The sequence below is a fragment of the Protomyctophum parallelum genome (assembly GCF_964188405.1).
Source record: "Protomyctophum parallelum genome assembly, chromosome: 5".
NCBI classification, from domain to species: Eukaryota; Metazoa; Chordata; class Actinopteri; order Myctophiformes; family Myctophidae; genus Protomyctophum; species Protomyctophum parallelum.
Window position 1 is genome coordinate 26657578 of NC_139702.1, and position 15960 is coordinate 26673537.

A 15960-nucleotide genomic window follows, 5' to 3' on the forward strand; every position below is an offset into this window, starting at 1 on the left:
TCGTTATTGGATATAATAACATCAGATTAAGGTAAGAAATTGTAAAATAATCTGTAAAATAAAAAAATATATAATAAAAAAAGTAGAAAAATAAACAATTGAACACAAATCTTTTGTCTTTTGGGAGTCGCTGGTACAAAATATTTTCGGACGAGGGTCCGCAACCAAATACATTTCAATTTTGGGGGTCCTTGACAAGAACATGTGCGAGACTGAGAACCACTGCTTTCGACATTGAAGATGTTGCAGTGTAGAACACGTCACAACACTGGCTGGTATCCAGTAGGAACATACTACTACTATACTGCCTACACTGAAAGTAGCCTTGCCGAGCCATGAGGCCCATAGGGGCAGGAGCCTATCTCCTGTTTCTGTAGCGTGAGGCAGCTTGATGTACAAGTACACCCCCTGGACATGACGCTAGTACGTCGCAGGGACTTACCCCCAATCCAACCCTTGATGCTGAGTGTCAAGCAGGGAGGCATTGGGTCCCATTTTTAGAGTCTTTGGTATGACCCGGCCGGGGATTGAACCCCAACCTCCCAGTCTCAGGGCGGACACTCTAACCACATGCCCACTGAGCTGGTATAGTAACTCCAGTAGTAACCTCAAACTCACCAGCGTGACTCAGCTGGCATACAGAATCCAGCTGCCTTTGTGTTGTGTGAGTATTGAAGTTTTGTTAAAGATATATTCAGTGATTTCACTCAAAAAACCGTAGGTTTCGTTTTTGGCTGGGACCTAAGCCTTTCATCCAATCAGGATAGAGAGCCAAAAACGAAACCTAAGGTTTTTTGACCCCCAGGGGTTAACTGGTGACAGGGAGGAACTCCTTATATGGTCAGCACACTCTATAGTAGAGAGGATTATCACAACAAAACAAAAAAAGAAGTGATATTTGAATTAAGTGAAATCACTGAATATACCTTTAATGTTTGCAACAATGATAGATTTTTTTTTGTTATCAAATGTTTTTTATTTTAGACAAAAAATCACAATAGAACATGTTAACATCATGAATGAAATAAAGAAAACAAAACACATAAAAATAACACATAACAGCAAAAGAAAGGAACACAGAAACAAACAACAAACAAACAATCCCACCCACCCCTCCCCCCGGGACCAAAGATGTCACAAATTGTCAGGACTCCTACCACTGTGCAATAGGGAAAAATAAATAAATAATGTCTAAATCATGTTCTTAACCATATCTGCAATATCAGACCAAATATCAATGTTTTCTTCTTTCGCTCCGTGCAATCTTGCTGTAGACAATTCCATATAGATGATATCTAGAAAGGTCAAAGCCCATTGGCGAAACGTCAATGTATGAGGTGGTTTCCAGTGCGAAGCAACCATCTTCTTTGCGGCCGTTATGCCAGCAAAAAAGACACGAATACGGGTATTATTTAATGGCAATTGGGATACATCGTTTAATAAGAAAACGTAAACCATTGACATCAAATAAATCACCCAAAGTATGAATCCCCTTGGAACTCCATCTGGGAAAACGAATAGGACGATTATCTAAAAGCAAACCATCATTGTTGAACACTGGGGAAAGCAAATTCCATTTCAAATCAATCTTGCACACTTTTTCAGCCGCTCTCCACACTGTTACTAACTGTGAAATGATTAGCCCAAAGCGAACTTTGCATTGACTATTCGATATGTTTGAATAGATCAGATCCCTCAATTCCACAGGATGAACCAAACTCTCCTCAAGCTCTCGCCAACAGACCTTTATAGTTGAGTCGAAATGCAACAATGATAGATAAGGATGGCACTGTCATTTTGCCTTTGCGACTTCACAATTTATAGTCTTGAAAACAAGATAATGTAAGTGTGCAGACTTCAACTCGCTGAGTGAATTAATTATCCCCTGGAAGATGAACCCGCTGCTGATTTTGGTGACCCCAATGGCCTTTCCTCTACCCTTTTTAGGACATTAACCGTCTATCTGTCTGTCTGTGTGATTGTCTGGAGGCATTCTTGGAAACCCCTGGACAAGATAAGCGCCACATTTCTAGTGTATGCTGCGAGTACTTAGGCTAATTTAGTACGTCCTCCACACAGTTTGTCACAGCCCCTGTAGCCTGGCCTACCAGGGCATGTGTTGTGTCTGTCTTTGTCTCTTTCACAGGGCCTAGCAGGTTGGGAAATTGGGGTGCAAATCAGGTGGCATTGGGAGCACCTGGCCAGTGTTCCCAGTACGGTCTATAAAAGGTGTTCGCCAGGGGGGACTGCTCTCTAAGTCGACACCGGCGTTGGCCAAAGTCAATTTAGATGGATTTGGTTTGGCTGACCCGTTTTTCTGCCCCACAAAGGGAGGGGCTGGAAGACGTCACGTGATTGGGTGAGACGGGCAGTCAGTGGGGAAGGGAGCGCTCCACTGTGTTCATTGTAGGGGGACGGACGATTTACTATTCTGTGCCTGTCGGGTCGCAACCCGGACAGGGCTGAAGCGAACATCGCAACGTTCGACACGGCAACTCGCTCTCCTTAGCTTTGCTCAGTGGTGTCTCTCGTGGCTCAAGATCGCTTGAGACGGCGCCCCCTCCGTTGTGGTCTAAAACTATAGGTCGAAAGTCCCTCCCTTCGTGGGGCAATAAACTGTGGCTGAGACATATGAAGCCTGGATTGTTGAGGTTGGTCACAGCGTTCAAAGGAAGTGCATGGAAATGTAGTGTTTTGTTTGGTTGTAATATTTGGCTGTTATATTTTATATGCATTGATTTTCACTTGTATACAAGATACGAAGATACATCATATTAACAGAAGTCAGTGGATGGATACCCTTTTCTGAGTGGAGTTCATAATTTGTGCCTTTTGTTCCAGTGAATGGAAATCTTAATGCTACAGCTACAATGACATTCTGGACAACGGCGTGCTATCAATTTAGCATGAACGTCGTTTCCTGTTTCAGAATACCAATCCTCGTCCTCCAATGCGCCATTGTCATCTCCCCCTTGTCAAGTGCGAGCCTGGCCTAATTGCCCAACATCATTGTCTGACCTCATTAAAACAGGTTGAATGCCGCCAATGGTCTAGCATAGACTGCCATAGAGTTACCATTGAACAGCCACTGCACCAACCGCTGAGTTGCTTGTCATGAAAATCCACTTTGAAACGGTGTAATCGCTAGTTTTAGTGTAGAGAAGTATTGCATAGCAGCGATCACAACAGCAGCCCGCTCGGCGCACGGCTTGTTCCTCCGGCAAATTCGCCATTGTAAACAATGGAACTCAATTTCCCAGAACCCTTTGCACGCCAGCGCTACGGACCTTTTTTGCGATTACGTCATCAAAACACGTCTCATATCCCATTCTGTCTGGTGGATTGTCCGTATGACTCAAAACTGACTACAAAACGTGGATTGAACAATGAAAACATGACTCAGGCAACTCACAAATCGCAGGGAAAGTGTTCTATAATTAATGAACTTGGGCCACTCGTTAATAGAGGTCAAAGTGTTCATGGTTTCGTGGCTGAATAGAATCAAATCAAGGGATTTGATGTGAAGACGTCGGTCATCCTTAGCTACTATTACATTTACATTTTCCATTATTCCGGGATCTCACTAGGTGGGTGGACATTTTGTTGCTGCAGCCATTTGCTACCGGTTCAGCCACAAGAGTGCATTATTAGGGAGGTCAGATGCTTGATGTTGGGGCGATATAGGCCTGTGTCGCATTTGGCGTTCCATTTCATTCCAAAAGTTTGTTTGACAGGGTCGAGGTCAGGGCTCTGTGTGCAGGCCAGTCACGTTCTTCCGCACTGAACTCAACAAACCATTCCTGCACGGGGAGCGCGCACGTGGGGTGGGGGGGGGGGGGGGGGGCAAACCGGAAACAACTGCATACAATGCTCAGTGAACTCAGCCACAATGGTTTAAATACAGTTTGGCTGGCTACCATCCAAGAGTGGCCCGGTTGAACTGGCCTACTCTGGATGTGTGTCAGTGAGTGAGTCATGGGTGAACAACACTGGACCTGCGTTTCTGTTATGGTGAGGTTATAAGGAAACTCGATCCCTGTAAACTTTCCCGTACATCCCCGGTGTTTCTGTCCTCCTTAAGGGCTCTGGATTTGGATAAACAAATCTCAGATGCATCTCATTTGCAGGGTAACGGATACGTCCCTGGCACACTCTCAGAGACCTGCCTTTTTGAGGAACCTTGGATGGGTCATATTTCTACCGTCGCGAGACGGCCCATTGTTACTCTCCCTTTTGAGTACTGCGTGTGCACATTATGTGTGTGTCTGGCCGGGCTATTCTTACCCGATAACCCAAGGCAATTGCGGCAGACTAGACTGCATGATGGGGTGAATGGTGTGTGTGCGCAAGACGGAGAGAGAATGAGGTTGAGCGCGTCGTGCAGACAAAGACTGTCTCTCTCTCTCTCTCTCTCTCTCCCTCTCTCTCTCTCTCTCTCTCTCTCTCTCTGCAGACTAGGCCAATCATAGCTGTGTTGTTACATCAAGGGCTTGGTTTTTGTAGTTTGTCGTGTTGCGGCCATGCCACCGAACAAACAAAAATAACATTTTAAAATGGAAAAACGGTTGACACTTTCATTATATAAGGGGGGGATTGTTTGTCTGGTGGCTCACAGCTGTCTGGGGGTCGATGCACGGTGGGCCTCAGGACCCACAACGCTATACTACTGACCACTGAAGAGGAGAGGTTTCATTTCACTGTTTTCCTCCTTTCTTTCCACTTCTTCCATCCGAGTCCGACCCACTTTTTGTCAGCCGAACTCTTTGCTTTTTGGTGACGTGTTCATTTGTTCCTTTCACTAGCAGCGGAGCTTTGCACGCTGTATTATTTATGATTTAATTATTCATGGCTTTGTGCATGTGAGGCTGCAAGTCAGTAAAGCATTTGTAATGGCTGGCGTTTGTGTTTTAAGGGCGGACGGGTGGTTGTGAATTATACCTTCCTGACATTTCAACTGGAGTATACTGTATATACTGCCAATATTTGCTTCCAAAACATAAAAGCTGAGCTGCTGGTGTCATGGTGGGGTTCAGGGACACTCAGGGTTCTTTGGAGGGGTTCTAAATGGACCCTTACACGTCTATAACTCGGACAGTGTACAAATAGAAACGGGTTGGTTCGGTTCCATTCGTACACCACCGAGTAAAGATGGGTCCTTGTCTGAAGTGTGAAAGTTTGAGAACCACTGGTCTAGACTACAATGCGGTGTCTAATTATGTCTAATATGCATCCTTTTGTATACCACTGTACCTGTTTTTGCAAACTGTTAATAAAGTATTCAATCAATCAATCAATCAATCAATCAACCAATCAATCAAAAGTTAGTGATAGCCTACTTAGACTAGTCTTGTTGGACAGACAGACAGACATGCATGCATGCCTGCAGAGATTCGGCACATGTATACCGTAGATAGATTCTTCACTGCAATGACATTTTCCAATTTCAACCACCAGATTAATGCTATAATCATATTACTTCTGGATAGCTGTTTGCTATTCAGGCGTGAAATTAATCAACCTTGTTCACCACTGTGAAATACCAAATGAAGTGATGTTGATTTACCTTTTTTGAGCATAAAGAATTATCAATAATAAATGTGGGAACATTGAGATTTACATTTAGAGTTGCATTTTAGGCTTTAAGACCACTTAAACCCCAGCATATTGTGGGTGGGCTTCGCAGAAAATAGCAGATCGACAAGCTCACATCATGTCTTAGTGTGACGTGTTGTGAACTTGTTGAGAAAACAGAAAATACACTAGCGTAGAGCCCTGAGGGAGTCCGGTATCCATATGGCATTTAAGTACTTAAAATTCCCAAATCTGAAATTCACGAGTTATTAATTTCCACTAGACTTCCATCCCTAAGATTAGATGTCAGCAGATAAAATAAACCCTGACATGTACAAAAACATCGCTGGTTCTACAGTAAAAACTGTTATTTAAGTTATGTAAGACCTCTGTTTATAAAATGTGTCAAACACTCCATTTCTGTACATTGAAAATATTGTGTGAAGATATTAGATAACAATCAAGTATGTAGGACAGAGAGGTCCAGGTGTTTTTTTGTGCAAAAACTCCTTATTGGCCCAGGCCGTAGCGTAACGGTCTGGGCACCGGACTGGTAATCCAGTCGCAGTGTGCCGCGGGTTCGACTCCCGGACCCGACACGGCCTTTACTGCATGTCATCCCCCCATCTCTCTCCCGTTTCCTGTCAGCCTACTGTCTGTCCCTTCAAAAATCAATAAAAAGGCGTAAGCCGCAAAAAAATATCACTCCTTATTGGCTATTTCCCCTACCATAAGCCCTCAATGAATTGCATTGAATTGAATGGGGCTATGTGGTGTTGTGCTAATTCGCTTATTTCCATCGAAATAAGTAGTAAAGTGTGCCGCTTGGGTTATTGTTTACATTATGAAGAGAGGATATATACAAAACAATTATTATTTTGAGTGATGGAAATAAGCAAATTAGCACAACACCCCATAGCCCCATTCAATTCCCATTCAATGCAATTCATTGAGGGCTTATGGTAGGGGAAATAGCCAATAAGGAGCTTTTGCACAAAATAACACCTGGACCTCTTTGATGGGGACGTAACAACTACAAAGAAAGGTAAGAAAGCCTTTTAGTATGGAACTCCTTTAAACATGAAAGCATGTTTACAGTTGTTGCACAGAAATTAAGTAATTCTACATGAAAAGTAATGCTTGTTGTAATTGTGAAAAACAGCTTGGGGGGAAGATAAATCATTAAAAAAAAAAGAAATCCGTCATTTGTCTGGAAAATAATTGTGTTGAAAATATCATAAAGAATCGTATGGTGAACCTCATATCGTGATATGTATCGTGAGTTGAGCGTAATCGTTACATGCCTATTAGTTTTAATGGGTTGATCCATCATGTGTTCTTCTTGCAGAGGTAGAGGCGGAGCCGGCCAAGCGTCCGGGGGAGCGTCCGCAGAAGCGCCGCTGTTTCTGGGAGTACCGGCGTGCCCGAGAGTCTGCGGCCAAGAAGAAGCTGGGCGGAGGAGAGGTGCGCTGGTCGCTGTCGTGGAGCTCCAGCACGCTACCGAGCACACTGTATCGCAGAGAGGGTGAGCATATACCGATGGTCACTGTGAAAAAGGCCAGCTCAAATATACTCAAGTACTGAGCTGAGGTCATGCTGACCTGTTGGCTGGCAGAGGGCAAATTGACCTTAGCCTATCACTGCTGTAAGGTATTCAACCTTTTTCATGTCAAGGAACCCCAGAATTATCTGTATTTGGGCAGCGACCCACATCTGAAAATATGTTCTTCCAGGGACCTCCCCCAGAAGCAAAGGTTTGAGTTAAAAGCGTTTGCACCACATTTTCACGACTTTTCAAAAATAGCAGATCTACAAGCTCATAGCGCGCCACCGAGTGGCGCGCTACGAGCTTGTAGATCTGCTATTTTTCAATAGCTAAAGCATAACATAATGCTTAAAACACCAACAGGGGTTCCCGCCCAAAACCTAAGTCCTATATAATTCATAGAGTCATACGACGAATTAGCAGAAATAGGCAATCTACATACAATCTCACAGCGTGTCCCATTCCCTGAAGAAGACCGTATAGGTTGAAACGTCGGATTCTTGTTAATAAATATTCAGCATCGTGGCTATGAGTGTGTGGCCTTTTTTCTTATTTTTTTACCGTCCAAGGCCATTAGCACCTCACCAATACTGGTGTGCGCCCTGTGCGCCCTGTTTTGCCCTTTAATTAATGACACTAGAGCTTTTGTGCTGTTTCTGGACAGCCGGCTATCCGACGGACTCGACACCGGACACTGAACTCCCTGTGGGGGTGTGGAACGCGTGTGTCATATTTGAAGTCGGTGGGGCGAACGGTTCTCAAGTTACGTGGATTACAGAAGTACACACATATGTATGTACGTATGTACGTACAGTATGTACTGTACATACGTGCAGAGACTAGGGGACGCCAGGTAGAAAGTAGCCTGGGGTCCACCTACTGTATATGCTTTCTATGGCATAGGCAGCTCCCGGCCAGGATCCGCCGGGAGAATGTAGACACAGCTGCGTGACATGAGACTAATTCATTAGAGCGACAGAGAGAGGGGTGTGTGTGTGTGTGTACGTGTATGTGTGTGCGTCAATTTAACAAAGGTGCAGACGATGAAAACTGGAAATGAAAACGTCTGTGTTTCCGAGGCTAGGTAGAAAGGGGCAAAGCCCAAGGACATTTTGGTCACGAAGACTTAGTTCATTTATTGCTCTCTGGTGAATTAAGTTTTGTGTTTGGGTTAGGATTAAAAGTAATACATAGGGCCTGGGCCCTGGCTCAGCGGTCCAGGCACCTTGGCCGGTAGTCCGAGTCTGGCAGTGTGCCGCGGGTTCGACTCCCGATCCCGACAGCCTTTACTGCATGTCACTCCCCCATCTCTGTCAGCCTACCGTCTGTCCCTCTATGAAAAAAAAGATAAATAAAGGCGAAAGCCGTAAAAAAAACATAAAAAAAGAAGAAGTAATACATATAGATCACAGTCACACCCAGCCTTTAGCCAATTATAATCAAATGCACTGCCAGGGTCGGATTGGTAATCAATATTGTACCAAGAACTTAAGGGTTCCAACATTTGGCCGGTACGTGTGCCATGGTGCACCGGGCACACACAATGATCCAACGAGGTAAAAACAAACAACAGCTGTCATAGTGTATTGTGTGATGCGCAATGTTGCTCTTTCTTCGACCCGCACCAGAGTTATTAATAGGTTGAACTGACCAGCTTCACCGCATCTATTTTCAAAACCACCTGACCCGACCCGCAACCCGCAACTGTCATTAAAGACAGACAGTGTATTTTCAACTGGAGGGGCTAAGAGAAGGACGAAATAAATACGAGGAGAGTGAGGAAGAGCGAATGAAACAAGATACCATAATATACAGACCCATGGACATACTGTATATTCTATCCTTTTATTAGAAGGCAAAACCACGTTATCTTATCACGTTGTTAACCAATAGAAACTGGGAAAGCATCTGTGTCATTTTAGATTTAACCACTTCATAATTTGGCTATTCAAATCTTTGCTTCTGGGGATCCCTGGAAGAAATATTCGGAGATTGCCACACACATAATATGTATGTGGCTGCCAACCTCTCAAATGATTGAAATATCTGACTGAATTATGTTATATATAACTGAATTATATTACCAGTAAGACGCCTTTAGGGCGAGAAGCGACCTCGCCCTCTGCTCGCATCCGCTTCGTTGACGGCAGACTGCTGGGCGAGCGCTGGCGCTTTGGCATGGGGGGATCAGATCAACATGGAATGAATTCTGTACTGGCCATATATGGATCATGTCTTGAGTGTACAGAGTTTGATGAGGACAGATCAATACAGTATATGGAATGTCAGAACAGGTCAGCTCCATACAGTACATGGAGTTCTAAGGGTGGTAGCGGGGACATTCTCTTGAGTGTACAGGGTTTGATGAGGGCCCAGGTAGGGCCGGGCCTTAATTTTCGGGCCTGTTGAGAACTCTAGTTTTCGCCGGCTGACGGGCGCGACTGCACTAATAACTTTGGGGCAGGCCCGTCTAGAGTTTGAATGGACAGGTATAAGTCAAAAGGGAGACATCGAGGAGGAAGGATGGATGGGAAGGGATCAACATATGGAATGTCAGAACAGGTTCTGACATATATCCATATGGAGATCCATGGGTTTGAGGTTGGAGGTCAGATGTAGAGTTGCTGGTCAATATCGATGACATCAGGGATCTCCATATATGGTATGCTTAACTGCAACAGCAGGTCGTAACTATGCGACCTGATGATGTCACGTGATGTCACAAGACCTTTTCACAATATATGGGGGCTTAACCCATTTTGACCCTTGATCAGATTCAAAACAAAAATCAAAAATAGCAGACCTACAAGCTCATAGGAGGACATAAACACTGCCAGTGCAGTTTGACAGTGGGAGAGCAGTCAGTTACAACGTGCATGGACGGCAAAGCATCGTTACATACAGTACAGCTGACATGCCGGACACAGGGCAGCAGACATAAATCATGGATAAAGGAAACAGCGCCTCCTCCAAATTGAGCGGCTTCCTATAATGGCTAAAACTGAGCAGTACCTCGCTAACTGCTTGGCTCTCCTTTTGGAAAGGCCGGCCATTTGTAAGCCCCTCACAACCAACTTATGCACACACACACACACACACACACGCATGCACGCACGCGCGCGCACACACACGCACGCACGCACGCACGGCACGCACGCACGCACGCACGCACGCACGCACGCACGCACGCACGCACACACGCACACACACACACACACACACACACACACACACACACATACACACACAGGTTCTGCTTTTGCCCTGTGCCCACTTCAATGCGCTTCTAAGCATACACAGGTGGAACAAATGAATTAACGAGTGACAGCTAACGAGCAAGCTCGTCGTAGCTAATGGGGACATTTTTGGGAATATGACAACAAATTTGGACAGTCACACAGGTGCTCACAAATACCATGTTTTGGGACCTGTTTTGGGGATTTTGCAGCCTGGTGATGCACTCGCAGGTCAGCTGTTTTCGCACACGTCGCAGCCACTTGAAACTGTGTGTGTGTGTGTGTGTGTGTGTGTGGTGGAAGTTGGGAGAGAGATTGAGAAAGTTAACAATTTTTCTAAAATAGCAGACCTACAAGCTCGTAGCGCGCCACTCGGTGGCACGCTATGAGCTTGTAGATCTGCTATTTTTCAATAGCTAAAGTATAACATATAATGCTTATAAAACACCAAAAGGGGTTCCCGCCCAGAATGGGTTAATTGTCGATTTTTATCGAATTAATCGATTTGTTGCTTTAATCATGTGTCTTGCGTAGTGACGTTGTAACCATCCCTATGCACTCGCATAATCGCAGTCTGTGTTTTGTATGCAGCTGTGACTCTGTCTGCAAGACGAGTGTATCTGCCAGAACTAGCATTGCAAGCTATATATGCATCATTTTTGGAAGTCCTTGACATGAAAAAGTTTGAGCAGCACTGATATAGCAACATACGTTTCTCTGAAAACTGTTGTGATTAGAAGACATTTGTAGAATCTGCCTCAGGTCTTAGGCAGCCTTAAAGGACCACTTCACCAATTTTCAACCTATCTTCATATAGGTCCTCACTAATAATCATGAAAAAAAAATCTACTCTGTCTGTGTCTCATAGGAGGGATGTGGGCAGTTCAGAAACCGTCTTCCAGTGACATCATCGATGGGGAATACAAGCTAATAGAAACTGCAGGCTTTCTAGTCCTGAAAAGTTGCAATGCGAAAATGGAAGCCATCGTTCTCACGATAAAGAAAATCTAAACATTTTTGTAAAAATAAATCTTGTTTAAAAAGAAATCTGCCTAATCATGATGTCATTGGAAGACAGTTTCTAAACTGCCCACAGCCCTCCTATGAGACACAGACTGAGTAGAACAAAATCGTGCCATTTTATCATGATTATTAGTTAGGACCTATTATATGAAGATAGGTTGAAAAGTGGTAAAGTGGTCCTTTAATACATTTGCACTCTCCATAACACTCCAGAGTCCAGACCCAAACTGCGGCTGTTCCATTCAGTTCACTTTGTTACTTTCTCTCTCTGAGGGGCGATTCACACCATGGTCCCGGGTGCGCACTCGGGCCCACTTGGCAGATGTTGTGGTAGTGTGAATGATGCGTACCGTTCCCGGGAGCGGATCGCCCAACCGTCCCCGGGACCGCATGGGGGGGGCGGGTCTCTGGACCGTTGAAGTGTATTCAGATACGGATCGTTCCAATGTGATTGCATGCGTACCTAAAGAAGGAAGTGGACTGTTTGTTTTTAAGAACGTGACATAATCTCTAGTCGACGAGCCAAGCGTCAACAAAAAAAACCACACAGGCGCTGCACGATGCGTAACACCAGCACATTTCTCAACGCCGCCCGTCTCCTGTTGAATCTGCGTATACGCGCAGCACCGCAGTACATGCTGATCTTATTCTGCAGACTATACGTGGCTCTTGGGCTTTGCTTGGCATAGTTTCCAAAGTAATACAAAAATAATATTAATGCTAAAGTAGAAACCATATCAAACACGACACTGGAGCACAGAACTGACTGACACAGTGAATAGCAGGCAGGCTGACAGTGAAGTAGTATAACGGCAAAGAACCAAAGAGGCAATGCAATGCAGTGTGTCTGGATTTATTGGAGATACAATGTCGCAGAGTTGATGGTCAGTGTCCGGGCGCGCCAGCCATCAAGCACAACGCCATCTGGAGGATTAAAGTGTGTTATGCAAGTGTACCCGCCCGGGTGCGCTGTTGAATCTCGGCCAATGTGAATCATGGCCATCGGTGACCAGGCAACCGTATTCGTAACAAACGGAACCAAAATGCACCCTCGCGGTTCCATTTGAACACTTTCAGAGTTATGGGGAATGAAAGTTAACTTGTTTTAGAGCCAAGTGATCATCCTGGCCAGTTTGCCAAGTAGCTGAGGGAAGACTTGTTGCTGCAAAGCTTCATGTTGCAACAGGCAAAGTGAGTTTAACATTGTTTAATGTTGTTTAATGCAATCAGATATGACTTTTCTGTGTGGATGTATGGGCTGTCAAGGCCAGAAAGTAGTTTTTTGCCACTCAGTAGGCGTTCCTGCATAGCTTCCTGGTTTGATGATGATGTCACGCGCATACCCTCTATTCTGGGCATCTCATAATGGGGCGAACGTTCAATTCAATTATTTGGGGGGCCCACTGACTTTGCAATATCCTCACAGCCCTCTAGTGTTCCACCGGCCCACAAGTGGGGAATTAGGATGACCTAAAATGTATGAGGGATGCAGGCTGTGTAAACGTGCACTACCACGTTGTCATGACAGCGGGATGGCCACATTGAGAAACATCTCCTCCTGTAACTTCACACATCACTGTCTTCTTGTCAATCAGTTGTCATGTCACAGAGGCGCGCACGCACGCACGCACGCACACACACACACACACACACACACACACACACACACACACACACACACACACACACACACACATTCGGTAGGCTGCATGCTCGAATCTCAATAGCTGTCAGCTTCACATCAGTCAGAGAAGTACTCACTACTCACAAAAACACACGCGAGTACGGACGCACGTATATGCACTGACGTGTCGTCAGTGTTGGGACGTAACGTAGCGTAAATATTTTTAATTTTTGTTACCGTTACTACATGGTGCGTCATGCCGTTATTCTTCCGTTATTTTTCTCGGGGGACTGTGAGAAGAACTGTCCGTCTGCCTGCAGTGTGAGACGGTGCGGGGATCACCTCACCAACTGCTGTTCTGGGAGAGAAGGGGGAGGAGGAGAGGGCCGTCGCTATACGTATACGCGCAACACGCCGAGGGGGGGCAACAAAATGTGCCAAGAAGTGCCAAGCTGACCGTCATAATAACAAATTTCTCCGCGTAATAAGGAGCAGCCGTGTGTGCGTCCTCGCAAAAATAGCCGATCTGAATGAGGAAATGCAGCGCTCTCATCGGGAGGGGGGGGGGGGGGGGGGCAGCACAAATATCCGACGAGTAGGGCTGGAGTGTGTCAGTGTGTGTGTGTGTGACGTGTGCGCCCGCACATGTGAGCGATTGAGAGTGAGCTCACAGACACTGAAAGAGGCTGCGCGTGCGTGCGCTTGTGAGTGTGTGACAGTGTGCGTAGCCTACATGTGAGCGAGAGAGAGAGTGACAGACAGATACTGAAACAGACTTTGCGTGCGTGCGTGCGCACGTGTGTGTGTGTGATAATCAAACCTATTAAGTCTTTCTTTGTTTATAAATCCACCAATAAGAGCAGCTATGAGCTATCCCAGCCTATCTGCACACATTATTCACTGGAGCAGTGGAACTGGAACCCCTTGTAGGATGCGTTAAGATTACCCAAGGGATAATTGTACCACATTTCATACTTTTATGAGATTCTTTAGTTGTCTTTTAAGTCAATCGACAACACTGTAGGCAGCCATTAACATTATTTTCAATAACACTAACAGATTTATTTTGGGCACCCCTTCTAGGATGTCTTTTAGGATGCCCCAAGGGACATCTGTACCAAATGTCACGCTTGTATCCGCCGCGTAACGATTTGGCCATTTTTTGACTGTATTATCCCCTACTTTAATCCATTAATACGTTAGCTATTCAAAAATAGTAGATATACAAGCTCAAAGCACGTCACTTCGTGCCGCACTGCATGACCGCAAGTTTGTACATCTGCTATTTTCGAAAACCTCTGAAAAATATCGAAAACGTTTGGAAAATGTTGAATAATTTGAAGACGGATCATTTTTCCAATGACATACATTCAAACCTTGCTGTAAACCTCTTGTCCTTGCTGTAAACCTCTTGTCCTCTCCAGGAAAGAAGGGGCGGCGCAAAGCCCGTAAGACGGACGCTAGTGACCTGACGCCCAACCCCCAGAAACTCCACAACATCGGCGAGCAGCTACAGAAGCTCAACGCCGCCATCGACGGCATGGGCCCGGTCAACGACCTGCCTGCCGTGGCCCGCGCCCGCTCCCGCAAGGAGAAGAACAAACTGGCATCCAGGTACGCTAGCCTATATGCTGCTCTATTAGCTCACTGGCATTAGTGGGCACCTGAGAACTCTGCGCACCGTGCTTTTATGTTTGTTTATTTTATAAACCAAATAGGTTTGACATTTAAAGCCTAATTTTGGGCATAAAAGAAGTTGAACGTAAATTGATTTACCGGTAAAGTATGGTAAAGTTATTTACCACCAGTGACCCAGTGGTGTTGTTCCTTATATACGGCAAATAAATACAAAATGACAATATCCCTAATTAGGGATGTCTGGATAAAAAATGGGGATTGAGATTGAGTATTGATAATGAAGTCTAAAGATATTCTGATCCTTTCTATAGACCTTTTCCACATTTGACAACTGAAATATTCCAAACGGGTCCCAAGTTGTTGCAGTGTTGGTGAATATCAGTCGCCGACAGCTAATAAACTGGGACCCAAACTGTTCCCTAGCAACGCAATTCCACTGACGCGGGCTATATTTTACTGCATTGCGCTTCATCTATTAGCTGTTAAATAAACAGACATTATAAGCTCAACCTGCAGCAGACGCTGACACAGAAAGTTAATATTATGTTTACTGTTTTTAGCAGCATCTAAAATGTCTGCATTGTGGAGATGTTTTTAGGGTAATTCATTCCAGACAAATTCAACCTCGACCTAATTACGCATGTCTTCCAGCAATAGAGTGTCGATTAGAACTCTATATGCAAATGGCAAAACAATGAAGTCTACCGTTGCATCGGCGGAATAGCTGCAGAACTTTCACCAGAACTATACCACAGTCCACAAGACAGTAATGTCTTGAAATATTTTAGATCATGTAGCATGCCAGATACACAAAGCAGTCCAGCAGCCACTAATCTCTATCACTAAAAATGTTTTTAAATTGACACCATGGTATTGGTAACTGAAAAATGTCAACTGGAGCCTTATGAGCATTTTGTGAATGGAAATGTGTGACATCAGTACTACTATATAATGCGCCACGTCTGTGCGTGCGTATACGTGTGTGTGTGCGTACGTGTGTGTACGGTTGTAACACACGTAACTTGAGAACCGTTCGACCCACCGACTTCACATTCGACACAAACGTTCCACACCCCCACAGGCAGTGCAGTGCCAGGTATCAAGTCGGTCGGACCCACGGCTCTACGGAACCACCACAAAAGGCTCTGGTCAGGCAGTGGGCCTAATGAGGCCAACTCCTTTCACCTGTGCAATTTCCAGCCTCTGCCTCAGCCAATTGAGGCTCAACCAATCAGGCTCTGCCAGTGGGCAGTGGGCACAGGCACATACACAGATTTCCATGTGGGACACTTGGCTGACCGTTAAAACGGGTGCTAAGACAA

General features: G+C 45.1%; 1 protein-coding gene across 1 annotated transcript in view; it reads left to right on the forward strand.

Annotated features, from left to right (window-relative positions):
• The window catches only part of LOC310859250 (uncharacterized protein), a 37149-nt gene that overhangs the window by 1110 nt on the left and 20079 nt on the right, over nt 1–15960 (forward strand). Inside the window, exons 2-3 of the mRNA XM_083765655.1 lie at nt 6920–7096; nt 14425–14614. Of these exons, the coding sequence (XP_083621781.1) occupies nt 6920–7096; nt 14425–14614 (367 nt within the window). The remainder of the gene's footprint in view (nt 1–6919; nt 7097–14424; nt 14615–15960) is intronic.